The following is a 15,265-nucleotide window of genomic DNA, read 5'->3' as shown; positions in this document are numbered from 1 at the left end:
TAACTCAAAAATCCAGGGTATGCTGAACTGGATTCGTAGTACAGGCCTCTTGTCATTCTAATTTGTCCTCTGTTTGAACTACCAATGAAAGTGGACAAAATTACTATTAATATATTTTAAATAATTTTACTTCATAGGCTACTGACTGAGACTTTTTTCCCATGAAATTTTTGATTCACTGATCACTAAAAGCCTGACCCTCCTCATCCTCTCTCAGATGCTCCCAGGAAAGTCACGCTGTCAATGACTCCTTCAGTCATCAAAGGAGGTGCGGTGACCTTCAGCTGCAGCAGTGACGCTAACCCCCCCGTGCCCCAGAGCGGATACAGCCTGCACAAAGACAGACACCTCATCAGTTCAGGACAGAATCACACCGTGTCCAACATCCAGCCCCCCCACAGCGGCCTGTACTCCTGCCAGGCCTGGAACAACATCAGCCGGAGCGGCATCAGTCGCATCAACTCCACCCATCTGCACCTTGACGTCCTGTGTGAGTGTGTGGAGGCTGGGGTCAGATGTCTGTGTGTCAGTGTGTTACTAAAAACGGTGTCATAGTGGATTCAAGCATGACGTTCACTAATGACAATGCATGATTAAATTCATTGCAATCTAATGACTGCACCATGCTATATTGGTTCCTGGCCTTTTAGGCTTGTGAATAAAGCCTGGTTGACCCTCAGCACTCGATATGGTCTCGAGTGAACACTTTAACCAGTTTCCTATCTTAGATTATACAATTTCAGGTATGTTTTGAGACCTGACTAGGTTAAAACATCCAGTATTTCCACAGCAAAAAGCCAAATTAAGAGGAAAGTCTGAAAAATAATCAAGTCAAAGTTTCTCTTTATGCCTTTGAGTTATCATTCTAATCCCTAAATTGCTGAGTGAGCCTTAAAAATCATCTCCAAGGTGGATAAAACTGTCAACATGTTTTTTTTACTTTCTTCAGACCGTCCAGAGAACATTTCCATTTCGATGGACCCTCTGGATGTTGCAGAGGGCGGCAGTATGAATCTGAGCTGCAGCAGTGCCGCTAACCCCGCAGCTCACAGCTACACCTGGTTCAGGCAGAGTGCCCCCAGCCTCAGCTCCATGCTGCGGGTGGGCTCAGGACCGCTGCTGACCCTCCCCTCTTTGGACGCGTCCCACACCGGACTCTACCTCTGCACGGCCAGGAACCAGCTGGGGGAAAACAACTCAACTGAGGTGATGCTGACCATGAGGAAAGAATATCAAGGTCTGTGTCATCTTCATATATTACTGCTGCTGGGTTCTTCCAGAAATAGCATCTAAAGTGTATATTTAATACAAAGTTGCTATTATGTCTTTAAACGACAAAAATGACTGTATCAAAAACCTGCAATAAAGAAATGTTTATATCAATATAATAATGTCACTGTAGTTTTTTTATGAGGGAAAATATTTAAATTACTTTCTGTATTAACCACCATTAGGGGAAATTATTGTATTTATAGTCTGGGTGAGCATAAATAGACAGTGTATTTTAGTGCCTTTTATTTTCTTGTGCAGGAAACCAGAAAGATATATTCTGTATTTGCCACATAGGCCAAGAAAATGGCTCAATTTGGTAGCAATTTGTAAAGGTAAATGAAATACAGGGCTCCAGATACAGATGCTTTAATGGCTGTGGTGTCAAACCTTGTGGATTAAATATGTTTTAATGTGGACATTTCTAAGGAGCTGAGGTTGTATAATGTGAAGTAAATACAAATCTTGCAAAGATAGATGCCATACACAATAACGGCCAAAATGATCACCAAAAAATTCAAAACATGTCCCTAGTGAGGCTCAAGGGTGTGAAGTGTCGTCAGTCAGAGGTGCAGTAGTGTAACAGATCTTTGTGTTTCTCCACAGGCGAACAGACCGTCCCTGTTTTAGCTGGAATTGGAGTGTGTGTATTTGTGGCGCTGCTGTTAGGTCTGCTTCTGTTCTGGTGAGTAACGGGAGGATGGGGGGAGGGAGTGTGACTTACTCATGTCATAATCGCTGTTCACATTCTCTTTTTCTACATTTCTTGTAACTTTTTTCAATGTCTTTCACCCAATGCTGTCATAGCTGCATGTACGACAGAGTGTAAGGGCTGTGTGTGTCATCCTAATTTCCACATGCTGACACTTTTAACCATTTACTCATTTTGTCTGCCGTTGGCAAAATGTTTTAAGTAGGAGCTTCAACATATTATTAAATGATGATCTACTCCATAGTGCAGGCGAAATGTTATTGCCAGTCTCATTCATATCTTTTTTAAATACCTTTATTTCAGATGTACGCCACATATTATGAACTGACAATTAGAAAAGATATACAGTATATTATCAAAACATTTTGTCTACTGAGCTTGTAGTTTTTAGAAATAACAAGCTGCTGCTGTTTTCCTTTTCTTACAGAATAACCTCTCTAAAATATGACATCAACGAGTAAATAAAAAACATACAATGTTTTTTTCTCCACATTAATTTATTTTGTTGTCTTGGTAGGCTGAAACAGAGGACCCGTGCAGAGAAAAAAGTGAGTATTACAGGTCATTTAATTAAAAATGATGTTGAAATGTCAGATTTCAGTTCCCTCTCAAACTGAAATTCATATACAAATACTTTTGAAAGGGGACATACAGAAAGTAAAGGCTCTCAGTCTGCATGCTAAGGGAGATTGCTTAGTTTCCTGTGGTTTTCCCCATTATGAAATGTCCTAACCTGAACTCCTCCTACTTGCAATAGTAGAAAGTTTATAGAGCCAAGGCACATGATGGTAGTTTCCCAATGGGCAGCTGCAGTGGAGAAATAAAGGGAAGTAAAAGGATGACTCAGCAAAAAACCTAATCAGATTTTCAATGTGCTCCTCTCAGTCGACTGTGTTCGACTTTAGGCTCAGTGGGAGAGGCTCGAGCTCCTCAGATCCATCTGACAGTGTTTACGCCAACATCCAGCAGGTGCTGCCATCTCCTCCGCCTGCTGCTCAGGAGATCACTCCTCTTTCTCAGAGGTCACACCATGAGCAAGAGGTAAATATGGGGCATTTTTAATATATCATCTCTGCTCACATTGATCAGATTTTGAATGAAGTGACTCTTCTCTTCCATCAGGCACCCATGTCTTATGAAGATGACATAACCTACGCCACAGTGACCATTAAACCCATAAACTCCACTCATCACATGAACAGCAGGTAACTGTCCGAATAACCACCTGATCACAGCTCCTCAATGCTCAATGTAGCACGTCAAGTTCGTGTGAAGTCTTTAGTCACCTTACTGTATAAAATAACACATTTAAAAAACGAAATAGGACAGTCAAATTATGTTTATCGTTTTATTTAGCTGTTGACAGCTGTAGGCCTTTACAGTAACTGACGTCATGTGAGCTCGAGCCCCTTCCTCTCGCCCCACTTATATAACATTTAAAGAAGACTTTGATATTTTACTTTTCTAAGTGAAAATATTCAGGATTCTTTTCCTTCTAATTTAAAACGTATACATTTAGCCAATTTGCACCGTTAGGCACACATCATTTTCATATTTGCATTGGCTTTACAAGCAATCACACGACCTCTAAATCTGATTAATATTGCTTGCCCATCAGCCTGGAAGAAATCTTAAAACCCTAAGTTAAAGTCCCAGTTATTTTGCAAATAATTATACTATAAATTAAATATATATAGTGTGTATTTATTCATGTTTTCAGTATTTCCCAACATTTTAAATACTCAGTCCAAATATATTTTCTTGCTTAAAATATAACTATCCAGCTTATAACCCAACATATAATATGTCTATACTCTACTACAGCCTTAATGACAACACAATTGAATTTCAAGTAAAATGACTATACTGTTTTTATTTGTTTCATATATGATTCAAAAGAATGGTTCTGGCATAAGGCATCAGTGCTGCTGTTATAAGGCTGCTGTCCCCGCATCACCTCCAGATGCTGCAGTTTGGTTAAAGTCCACTAACACCATAATTTAACCATCCCATAATATCCTCCTCAGGTCCAGAGCTGGTGATGATGATGACTCTGTGATCTACGCTTCACTGGCCTGACCTGTTCACTCCTTTAGGCCGGGTTCATCTTTATCAAGGAATGACGCCGTGTGGCGTCTTAAAAGTTCAATCTCTCAGGAGGGTTAAAAAGAGATATAAGAGCATCTTTTAATTTATTTGTAATAAACATATATTTATTTATATTTTTGCAAGGCTTTTTTGTTATAGTTTGTACATAAATATTTACTAAATACACTTATTTCATGTTTTTTATATACTTAAATGAAGTTGTGGGTTACTAAAAAGTATACTGAAGTCTGTACAGTTGGTAATACAAATGTATGAATACAGCATGGCTATGGGCAAATTGTTTTATTTTTATTTCAATACAATACACAATGCTACAATTTACATTTAACAATATCAATTTTCTCTTTCACACATGAAAATTACCATAAATGTACATGCATGCACCACTTCAAATGTAAAGCCTCTGGGAAGTAATTTGGACTTTATGGATTCAGATTCAATAGTAGAATTCCACATAAGAATTTAGACTTTTTTCTAAATACAGTTGTGCATTTTTCAGTGTGCAATCAAGTGTGTCACCTCAAACATCCACATTTCACAGTGTAGTCAAATCTAAAACCCAGTGCTTTTGTCCTTTTGTGTGTCTCAATGTAATACAATAAAACACTCTTATTTTAAAGTGTAAGTTCAACGTAATGTAAAAGCAATATAAAGATTTAAAGCACCCTGCCACTTTAATCTCAACCATACAAGTGTGCATGTGACATAGTGACACAATCTATATTGTATATTGTATTTCTGAAATATTGGTGGTTTATTTGAAGTGTTACTGTAGTAGCAGAGGGGGCGTTTTAGTATATAATACTATTGGTCATGATTGAGTATACACACTCCTGCCAGTTGGCTTTGAGATATGTAAATCAAATGCAACATGTCTCAAATAAACATCTACATAAACAAAACATTACTAATATTTACAAGACATTAACAACATACTGTTTTCAATAGAAGCATCAACTCCATGTGGGGATTTTCTGAAGACAGATCTTGAATTAATAATAATTTTTCATACAAAAGTCAGTATACTGCATATAAAAAGACATAACATGTATTACACCAGAGTTTAATTATAAAAAAGATGTACGTGTGCTGTGATTTTACCAAATAGAACACACAAGTTCATGGTTTTCTTAGATCTCTCATTGTGTGTGTGTGTGTGTGTGTGTGTGTGTGTGTGTGTGTGTGTGTGTGTGTGTGTGTGTGTGTGTGTGTGTGTGTGTGTGTGTGTGTGTGTGTGTGTGTGTGACCCACATGGGACAGAGTAGCACCTAGACATAACGAATTTAAAACTCATCATTAATGAACCCTTGTTATTACATCTATAATTTTTAAATGTGCATTTACAAGGCTGAATTCAATGTATTGATTTTTTACTAAAAATGTATCTTATATTGTGATAAAGTGATCATTTTTTAAAATTAGTTTTTTACTTTAAAAAGGTCACTATTAAGCAAAATTCCCTTTTTCATGTATTTTATATACATATATGTATCCCCTCTGTGTTAAGAGATTTGGAAAGTTTCAGGAAAAAAGATTCTCTCTGTTTTTGTCCAGATCCATCGATATAAAAACTGTCTGAACACCTTTAAAAAAAGTAAGTTAATCTACTTCCATAAGTCTTTGTTTTTTAAAGAGCCCTGTCTGTGTGTTTATTAGGAGTCTTGGTGGGCATTTACGTTGTGTTTAGGTTCAGGAAGAGGTTGAATCCACAATATGAAAAAACGTTTTAGTTAAGAAGGGGAATGAACAACCATGATATGTGGAGAACGTTTCAGCTCTTCATTCAAGAGCAGAAAAAGGTGGAAACATAAGAGCAAGAGTCTCAAGTTCGGGCCATTTTGTGAAGCCCCGGCGTGTTGTTATAGTTCTGAAGGAGAGAGATGAGAGCTGATGTTAAAACACATTCATAATGTCACAAGAAGACAGTATGGAACCTGAAGCACACATGTATCCTAAATGTTGTAACTCTGACCATAACTATTTGTGTTTTTGCTGATTGCAACATTTTGGTTCCTTATTGGAAATTCTATATTTTGTGTGTGAGAGGAAATGATGGACGCACAAATGAAAGAGAGGAACTTAAGCGATTTATTTCTCCTGTGTTTATAACTTGTTGTAACAGTTAGTTTGGCCTCAAGAGGTTGAAGTGATCCCCAGCCCTGTGTTCTCATTAGAACTCAAAACATGAGATTTAATTTCTCAATGCACTGTAAACACGAGGTACATACTGTATATTGTGTGAAGCCAGTGTTTCCATACCTTGTTGGTTTATAGATGAGCTGAATGCCAGTGACTGACTGTTCTGTTACTGTAATTATTATCTCAGTTAAAGAATCCCTTTTCTTACCCTCATGGCCGTGGACATCCAGGGCAGAAATCTGGACACTCGGGTGTAGACGCCCGGTTTCTTGGCCAAGGCGCAACCGATCCCCCAGCTCACCACACCCATCAGACGATACCTCCTGCTCTTAGAGAAGCAGTCTTCTGCAACAAGAGGGCCACCGCTGTCTCCCTGAAGACACAGACCATTACAGCAGTTCACACACAATACAACAACCCATTTTAGGCAAGCATTTACAGAAATTGAAGTGAATTGTAATGCAATAAAATGTATTAAAAGTATATGTATTGGATTCAAACAGGCATGAATGTTGCGGGCAGATTAAACGCACTCTGACCTGGCAGGCATCAGTGCCTCCTTTCTCATAACCAGCACAGAACATACTGGTGGTGATCTGGTTGTCATAGTAATCAGGACCGTTACACACAGCGTCACTGATGATGGGGACGTTCGCTTCCTGCAGAATATCTGCTTGAATACCTGCGGTTGCGAAAAATAAAAAACATTAAAAAAAACATACTGTCAATTACTGTTAAGGCCTTTAAAGTATTGCAATATTAATTACTTTTTATATGTAGTTATATAAATTGAAGTATACAGTTTAAACTAGCTCTCTGTACTTTTACTTAAGTAACATTTTAAATTCTGTGTACCTTTACACTGTATCATGGCTACTTTTAATGAAGTTAAATAACTAATTCCACCATTGAAAATAGATTATGTTGATAAAGGAATGCAAACACATAAAGTTAATACCATAGAGATGTAATTCAGAGGATGGACTCACCATAGTAATCTATATTTCCCCAGCCTGTTACTGTCCCCATCTGTCCGTCTACCAGTCTTTGACCATAGGCTGGCAGGCAAATAGGCTGCACATATTCTACACACAAACAAATGATATAAGAAATATATTAATACTGCACACAATAATTCAAACACTGCAACATTTGACAGGACAGGGATACCAATAGCCAAGAACCACCACACAAACTGAAACTCTAGATTTGTTAGGATTATACTATTTGTCCGGTTATTTCCTGTAATTTTTTCTCTCCCATTACAATATCATGTCTTTGTTTTCATTATCATATGTCGGCGTAAGTGAAGTTCTCATTGGATCATGGCATCTAGGCTGAAGTAAATAGTTTATAATCCAAAGCAACAGGCTTTTAAAGATGTAAACCACATGTTTTCTATTTTTTAGCACTGAAACAGTTCAATGCATTGAGCAGCTACTGTGTCCTCCTTGCTTATTTTCACTCCAGGGGAACTTGTGCTGTGGTTGTAATTATGAAAGCAAACACTAGATGTCAGACGAGGCACCCTGAAACATTTTGCTTTTAGAGTTTATCATTGTAGTTTCTACCTCTGCATAGTGTGTTATACACAACATAACTTTTTTTAGTGAGTTACTCAGATGAGTACCAGGAGACAGCGTTTGGTACTCACCCCACACAAAGCGTGGTGTTAATAAGTGCAGTCTTCTTCACTGTCCTCCTCAGTGTCTCCTTCTCTGTCCTCTATTTACACTTCTTGCATGGTAGATGATGAAGATGCTGCAGATGCACCTCCCTGTCCCAAAACGTGTTGGCAAAACTGTGAAGCCCTTGCATTTCCTGAGGCCAAGTTGAGAGATCAAATACTAAGAAATTATCACATGATGTCATATCAGATTTCAGATGTGGGAAGTAACTAAGTACACTTATTCAAGTACTGTACTTAGGTACAATTTTGAGATACTTGTACTTTACTTGAGAATTTTTATTTTATGCTACTTTGTACTTCTACTCCACTACAGTTCAGAGGTAAATGTTGTACTTTTACTCCACTACATTTATTTAATACCTTTAGTTACTTTACAAATTTGGATTAATGATGTGAAATATTATCAACTCTTAAATCAGACTAGTTACACCTGGAGTAAATTCACAAGCTAGCCTTGAGAACACTTTAATGATTAATAATTATAAAACAGATTATTCTGAGATGGACCAATCTGCACAATGACTACTTTTACTTTCGGTACTTTGAGTATATTTTGATAAGTCCACTGACACAAATGTAACATATGTGATATTGGGCTATATAAATACACATTGATTGATTGATTGATGATAATACTTTTCTACTTTTACTTGAGTAACATTTTGAATGCAGGACTTGTACTTGTAACAGAGTATTCCTACACAATATCTGAGCACTTCTTCCACCTCTGTCCGATTACAAACTCTTCCATTAACAGCCTGAGTAAGTTTGCAGCTGTAGGTTTTGCTCCACCTTGTTGTAAATAAAACTGCAGCAGCTTGACCACAGAACGTGAACGTTGTGATCAGCTAATGTGTCGCAGTTCTCCAGTGTGTGCGCGGTGCATAGAATGTGCACAGGGGAATGTCCCTCCGCAGCCAGTTGGCGTAGTTTTGGCACAATTCCGTTGAACATACCGACGGTAACAGCAGCCCTGTCTGTGCACACTGGAAAAGCTCCACGGGTCTGTCGGTTATGGTCTGTCGGTTATGGTCTGTCGGTTATGGCCTGCGGTTCGGCCAGCACCCAGTTCAATCAATCCAAGAAAGTCCGAAGATTTTTAGCAGGGAGCAAAACGCCAAAGTGGCTGCTTAATGTATTTGAGTTTTTTGGACATGTCTAATAGTTTACTCCACTGAGTGTTGACAAGAAACACGTGTAGACAAAATATGTGTTTTGCTTTGATGACCTATCAGGTACGCAAAGGCGCGTAGTGACACAAGTGACGTTACGCATTTCAGATGTTTGTCGCGCATCGTACCTGCGTTATGTGCAGTGGGGAGGCTGTGGCACAGTTGACAGGTTCAAACCCCACTGCAGTCAGCATGTCGTTGTGTCCCTGGGCAAGACACTTCACCCCAAATGGCTCCTGTGGGGATTGCCCACAGTATCGAGTAGCGAGGGGTAATGTTAGGATTTTATCGATACCGATACTGCTTATCGATACCGGTATTTTTCGATACTCTTATCAATACTTTTCANCCGACTTTGTTTTGTTTTGTGTATAAAGCAGATGTGCACAAAGAACAGTCGTTCGTCACCTCATTTAATACTCTGTTTTTTCTTCTGTAATTCCGTCGGTGAAACGGCAAATCGAGGGATATTTTTAGAAGCCTGAAAAGATACTTGCACTAACTGTTGACCCACGACGCAGGTACGCGCGGCGTCCTGTATTGGCTGCCTGGACACTTCGATACATGTCTACTTTTCTCTCCGAATCTAGTCGACCCTGCTGTCTCAACCTAGCGGTACCAACGTGCCTGCCCCGCGACGACACATTGCAGTCATACTTGTTGTATTACATCGGTTTGTATGCAGAGTTGACATACGGCCGTCCCCATCGAATCACTTAAAATGAGGTCCACCTTGATTTAGACTTTCGACTAAATTCTGAACTAATATAATAGTGCGTAGTTAAGTAGTAAGGACATTGGGCGATTGATTTCAAAAAGGTCTATGTCACAGATCACCTCTTTTCATGTACTAACATGGAGACTTGAAGATCTCTCATCTCGCGGTCATGTTTCATCGGTTTTTTGTATCTTTATGAGCTGCGATGTAGATGTTCTATAGAATTTAACATGAACTTCATGTCTGACTTATTCACATGAGATCATTGAAGGGTGAGACTGCTTAGCTTAAACTGAAAGTTCAGTACACTCACTTAAAGAACTCATGAAACTAGAAGTCTGAACCGGGAGTAGGCTTTGACGTTCCTTAAGTGTGCAAAACCGTTGTTCATAAAACCTCTTTCGTTTAGCCTCGACATCTCTCCTTTCTCTGTCCTCCACCCGCCCCCAGAAGTGAGCTAGAAGTCAACGTAGATCGTACGGTTCTCTCACATTTTATCTCCTGTCTACTTCCTCTGTGAATCGGCCCTACTGTCACCTGTCTTCTGACTGAATCAATTGTGGCTGCGAAACACGACCCCCACTCATGGTTTGCGCGCACAGGAGGTCCGCCGCGGGGCGTACCCATGAAGTAGACTCATTGAGTGATTTTTTCACATACCATCGAGCACATATGTGCTGTGCATACGTACTTCCATCTTTGATGTTACTTTTGAGATTTTCGTTTTATCAAAGTCACGCCCACGGAGGCGCAGACTGGTAGACTCACAACCGAAAGGTATTCATGGATTGGCTGTCGTGTCACGGCGGACCCCTCCTTTTATGTCGTTCCTCCTGTGTCATCGACGAGTTACGAACTTGTACAAAGTCCGATTTCTGTTATCTTTTGTCACACCCAGAATGTAGAGATCTCGCGCAACCGCACCTCCTCAGCGAACTGCTATCTTTGTTCCTCGCGCACTACCAGTGCAGATGGGACTGAATCCGATAGATTGCTGACCCGGCGGGAGCGGCGTTCGCCGTTCTCTTGAGTACCGAGCGCGTGCACGCTCGAGACCCTTCTCTGGATATCCCCGTAATCTTGGATCTGGTCCACGCTATAGCATATAAGAACGACCGCCATCGCGAACCTAGGGGGTCAGTCTCGACCAACTACACGCGGTCCCTTTCTTCAGAGCCCGAGAGACGACCTTGACGATGAGGCGCTGGCGCTGGTGCTATTCGCCTCTCTCTACCCTAGCCTACCTATTCATTGTTCACTATCATAATACAATAATTACTTTGTGTTTCTGGTACTATAACATTACCCTCTCTTTATTTAATGTCCTTTATGGCCTTGTTTATCAGCGTACCTGCGTACCAGTTATGTGCACCCCTGGATATACAAACAAAAACCCTACAGACATATGACTCTGTGTGTAAATATTGAATTAAAGGAGTCATGGGATTAGAAATAGAGACACATCTTGTACAGGGCTAACAGATGTTGTCAATATATTAAAGGTCACCTATTATATCAAATCCACTTTGTCATGTATGTTATACATCAACATGTGTCCCCTCTGTGTAAAGAGATTCTGAAAGTTTCAGGTAAAAAGATTCCCTCCCTTTTTGTCCTGATCCATTTATATAAAAACCTGTCTGAAAATGAGCTGATCAGATTTTGGCCACTTTATGTCATAACGATGTTTTGCCCCCCCACCTTATCACCTGAATCTCCTCCTAGAGCACCATTGTGTTCTTTTTAACCAAATATCTCTGGGGCGTGGGGAGTGGCTCCTTATTTTCATCTAAAGTAAAAGACAGAGAATCAGCACTTTTGAAACAGAGGGGATTATGGGATGCTGCAATGATCTGTTTGGTATTTCAAGCCAAACATTTTAGAGACATGTTTTGTATATATCTGAGACCTATAATATATTGATGTAAAACAGTATAACAGGGGACCTTTAAGATCATTTTAATCCTGCAATCCAGGAAACAGAGGACATAAAGCAGGCAAACAACCGTAATGACTGACTGTCTATTTATTTGACCTTCTTCTTCATATCTGATCATAGCTCAAATTCAATCAAATACTCAAGTTTGTCAATGAGTGATTTGATGAATATGAGTGGGTTTTCTTGTGTGACCTACCGTTGAAAGTGAGGGGCTGTGTGAGGGCAAGAACAGCGATGTCCCTGCTGTTGTCGTCGATGCTAGCATCCACAAAGGGCAGGTAGCTGCTGTGGTAAACGATGGTGTTCACCTCCGCCACGTTAGCGTTAACTGGTTTGCTGTAGATCGAGCCCAGCAGCACACGCCAGCGATTAACGGTGCGATATCGCCTGGGATGGAATAAAATAAATATGATCCAATATGTGCTTAAAGATCAAATGTGATTACTGCATGAGTCCAGGCTTGTGTACTCACTCTCTGAAGCAGTGAGCTGCAGAGACGATCCAGCGGTTGGAGATGATGGCGCCTCCACACTGATGGACTCCATCGTACTCCAGTCTGACCTGCCAAGGCCAGCCACCCTGCCTGGCATCCACACCTCCAACTATACGGTCCGCTGCGAAACTACGCCTGCCACAGTCTGCAGAGGACAGAGAAGAGAGGGTTTACTGTGGTTTAAACTGTAGGTGAAGAATCAAATATATAAAAAAAGAGGAAATATATAGTATGCTAGAATGAGAGTAGGTGAATAAAATATCAGAGCAATGATCCTGACAAAATCTGAGAGACTGCAACAGACAGAGAATAAGAAGAATGAACCGCATGGAGTATCGAGTGATGCATGGATGATGCATTTTTGTTGTCCGATCCCTCAACAAAAAGCAATAGGATTTTTCTATATGATTTTGGAATATTGCTGAAATAAGCTCTGTGGCAAACAAACCTTTATGACACTACATGCTCTGTTCAGCAAGACAATCTCCACATATTAACATATATTTTAGGATTTATTTTCGGAGCATAAATGCAATCAACAGATGCAAACATTTACGTATTTTATATAACATGTATATCTCTTGAGCTTGTCTTAACCACATATCTTATTTTAGGCAACTAACCACTAACACATTCAAAGAAATTCATTTAATTAATTTAAAGGTGGGGTAGGTAATTTTGGAGAAACCAGCTCGAGTGCGCTAGAATTTGAAAATACACAGCCGGAAGACATCTGCCACTTCCTTATAGAGCCCCTCCTCCAACACACACGAACGCGCACATGACCAATGAGGGCACGAGATACATTTGTGCACAGATGGAAGACTGACAGGCAGGTAGGCCATCCATTTATTTTAGCCGGGCCGGCTCAGATGATTGGTCGTGTTTTTTACAGCGCCACGGCTTCCAGAGATGAAATTTTTTTTGTGGATATTTTGTCAAAGCACTTAAGATATTCATTGCTATCTGGATGTTAAGAGCATTCCATGGAATATAACAAAAAGTGTATCTCGAGCCGGTTTCTCAAACTTACCTACCCCACCTTTAAGGGAACTGGAAGTGGTAAAATGCTACCACTTTTCTCTATTTTAGGACTCATTCACTCTATAGGAGTATGACAATGTGACAATGTAGTGAAAGATGAGCGGGTGAGTGCAGATCTGAGCTCTGAACTTACCTTGACACAGAAGTGTGAGAACCTCCCTGCTCTCACAGTCACTGAAACAAAGACAGACACAGTGAGTAAGAGCCAGACAGAAAAAAGGGAACTGAAAAATCAGTCAGCTTCCTCTATGTCAACCAAGTAGTGGAGTGAGAGAGAAGGAAGCAGGAGCAACAGAGAGGGGAGTGTGGTAGAAGGTGAGACAGGTGCAGGGTCAAACAGACGGGTGTCTGTTACCATGGGAACAATGAGTCTTCGATTTTCTTGCCGTAGCTGAGCTCTTGCTCTCGGACACAGAAGAACTCCCCGCCGTCTCCGCTGGCCTCCGGCACCGATGTGACCGAGTAATTCACCATACTGAGACACACACACACACACACACACACAAACACACACCGTTTACATTATACCGCATTAAAACACTATTTGTGATAACATTGTAAAGATATCTCACCTGACAAAGCCCACTTCTTCACAGCTGATGCTAGCTAGCAGCTCATTGGCTGAGGAGGAACACACCTGTCGCCACCTCTTGTGGGCGGGGTCAAAGACTCTGAGATGTTGGTCAAGAGAAGTCACCTGGACTGTAGGGAACAAGACAGGGTTATTCAAAAACAAGCTTTAAACAATAGCGCACACTCCTGCTAACCCGACATATATTTGTTATTTATTTTCTCCCTGTGATGATCATTTCTGCAATTGTTATAACCCAACATACGTTTTCTGACTTATATTCTGCCCCTTTAAAGCAACATTTGCCATTTCAAAGAACATAAACATCACCTTTCTTACTCGTTTTTCCATTTAACCTCAGTGTTGAACCTGTTGTTACACAATTTTATAATACATATAAAAAATAATGAAACTGCAGCTAAGCGTGAATCTGCATCAACATTCATAAACGTATGAAATCATCAAATATATTTATGTCTTCACTCAAGCAACAACATTGTTACCTTGTCCAGGCGTAAATATGTTATTTGTTTCTTAATATTACATCCCTGCATTAGAAAAAATTACTACAGGTGAAATGTGTTCTTTATCATAATAAAGTATAAGAATAATAATAAAAAATCCATGAATTTAAAAAAATCTCCCACCTACTCACCATCATACAGCCCAGAGTCTTCCTCCATTGTACAATATGAAACTACAGAACGGTGATAAAAAACAGCAGCCATTTTTTAAGTGAATGTGATTGAAAGTAAGAAGAAGAAAAAATAATGTTCCTGAGGCTTTTAATTGTAAGAACTTTAAATGAAAGAGTAACAGATTATTGGAATCAGCATGCAGTCTGACCTACGGCCCAGACGGCAGCTCCGACGGCTCCCAAGGTCATCAGGGTCATACACGCCCCAACGACACGGCAGGGCGTCAACACACAGGTCAGAGAGAGTCCCCTGTTCGCTGCAAACACACACACAACACATACATGAGGGCACATACACTCATTTGACAGTATGAACACAGAGACACAAACATGAATGCAGACATGCCATAGCACTTAGACAGCAGCACTGGTAGTTAGCTGAAGACTTTGGGAATGAAATACAAATAATAAAAATAACAGTGACCTCATTTGATAGATACAGATTTGTTGGACAATCTAATACAGGGGTGTCAAACTCAATTTCATTGCGGGCCAAATTCGCATTATGGTTGCACTCAAAGGGCCGGCTGTAACTTTAAGACTATATAAAAATACATATATAAAAATGTAATATAAAATAATGTAGTACATTGGATTATTATCGGATAGGGTAATAACTTCCTAATTAACTACGTCTGAAAGCAGAAGTCTAGCAAATAATTGCAAGTCTCTTCAGTGAGAATGTCACAAAATGATTTAAAAAGAAAAGCCA

General features: G+C 39.9%; 2 protein-coding genes across 3 annotated transcripts; one reads left to right on the top strand and one right to left on the bottom strand.

Moving 5' to 3' along the window:
* Window positions 1-221: 221 nt before the first annotated feature.
* Window positions 222-4,201, top strand: LOC104962733 (B-cell receptor CD22-like). Its single transcript, XM_010791225.1, has 7 exons — window positions 222-490; window positions 950-1,237; window positions 1,876-1,954; window positions 2,499-2,529; window positions 2,867-3,022; window positions 3,104-3,186; window positions 4,009-4,201. The coding sequence occupies exons 1-7, from the start codon at window positions 244-246 to the stop codon at window positions 4,058-4,060; spliced, it is 936 nt and encodes a 311-aa protein (XP_010789527.1). The 5' UTR covers window positions 222-243; the 3' UTR covers window positions 4,061-4,201.
* Window positions 4,202-5,870: 1,669 nt separating this feature from the next.
* Window positions 5,871-14,805, bottom strand: hpn (hepsin). Of its 2 annotated transcripts, none has more exons than XM_010791226.1 (11): window positions 14,703-14,805; window positions 14,512-14,553; window positions 13,858-13,987; window positions 13,641-13,760; window positions 13,419-13,459; window positions 12,221-12,386; window positions 11,945-12,135; window positions 7,219-7,314; window positions 6,763-6,911; window positions 6,438-6,602; window positions 5,871-5,957 (listed from the first exon to the last, which is right to left on the bottom strand). In XM_010791226.1, exons 1-11 carry the CDS (start codon window positions 14,749-14,751, stop codon window positions 5,913-5,915), a joined length of 1,194 nt encoding a protein of 397 aa, XP_010789528.1. In that variant the 5' UTR covers window positions 14,752-14,805; the 3' UTR covers window positions 5,871-5,912. The 2 variants fall into 2 exon arrangements, with proteins under 2 accessions (XP_010789528.1, XP_010789529.1); XM_010791227.1 differs by having other exon boundaries at window positions 6,769-6,911.
* Window positions 14,806-15,265: the final 460 nt, after the last annotated feature.

Source organism: Notothenia coriiceps, unplaced genomic scaffold (genome assembly GCF_000735185.1).
Source record: "Notothenia coriiceps isolate Sejong01 unplaced genomic scaffold, NC01 NC01_scaffold00035339, whole genome shotgun sequence".
In the NCBI taxonomy this organism is placed as follows: domain Eukaryota; kingdom Metazoa; phylum Chordata; class Actinopteri; order Perciformes; family Nototheniidae; genus Notothenia; species Notothenia coriiceps.
The sequence above is the reverse complement of the archived record's forward strand: the minus strand, read 5'-3'. Positions and strand labels throughout refer to the sequence as shown.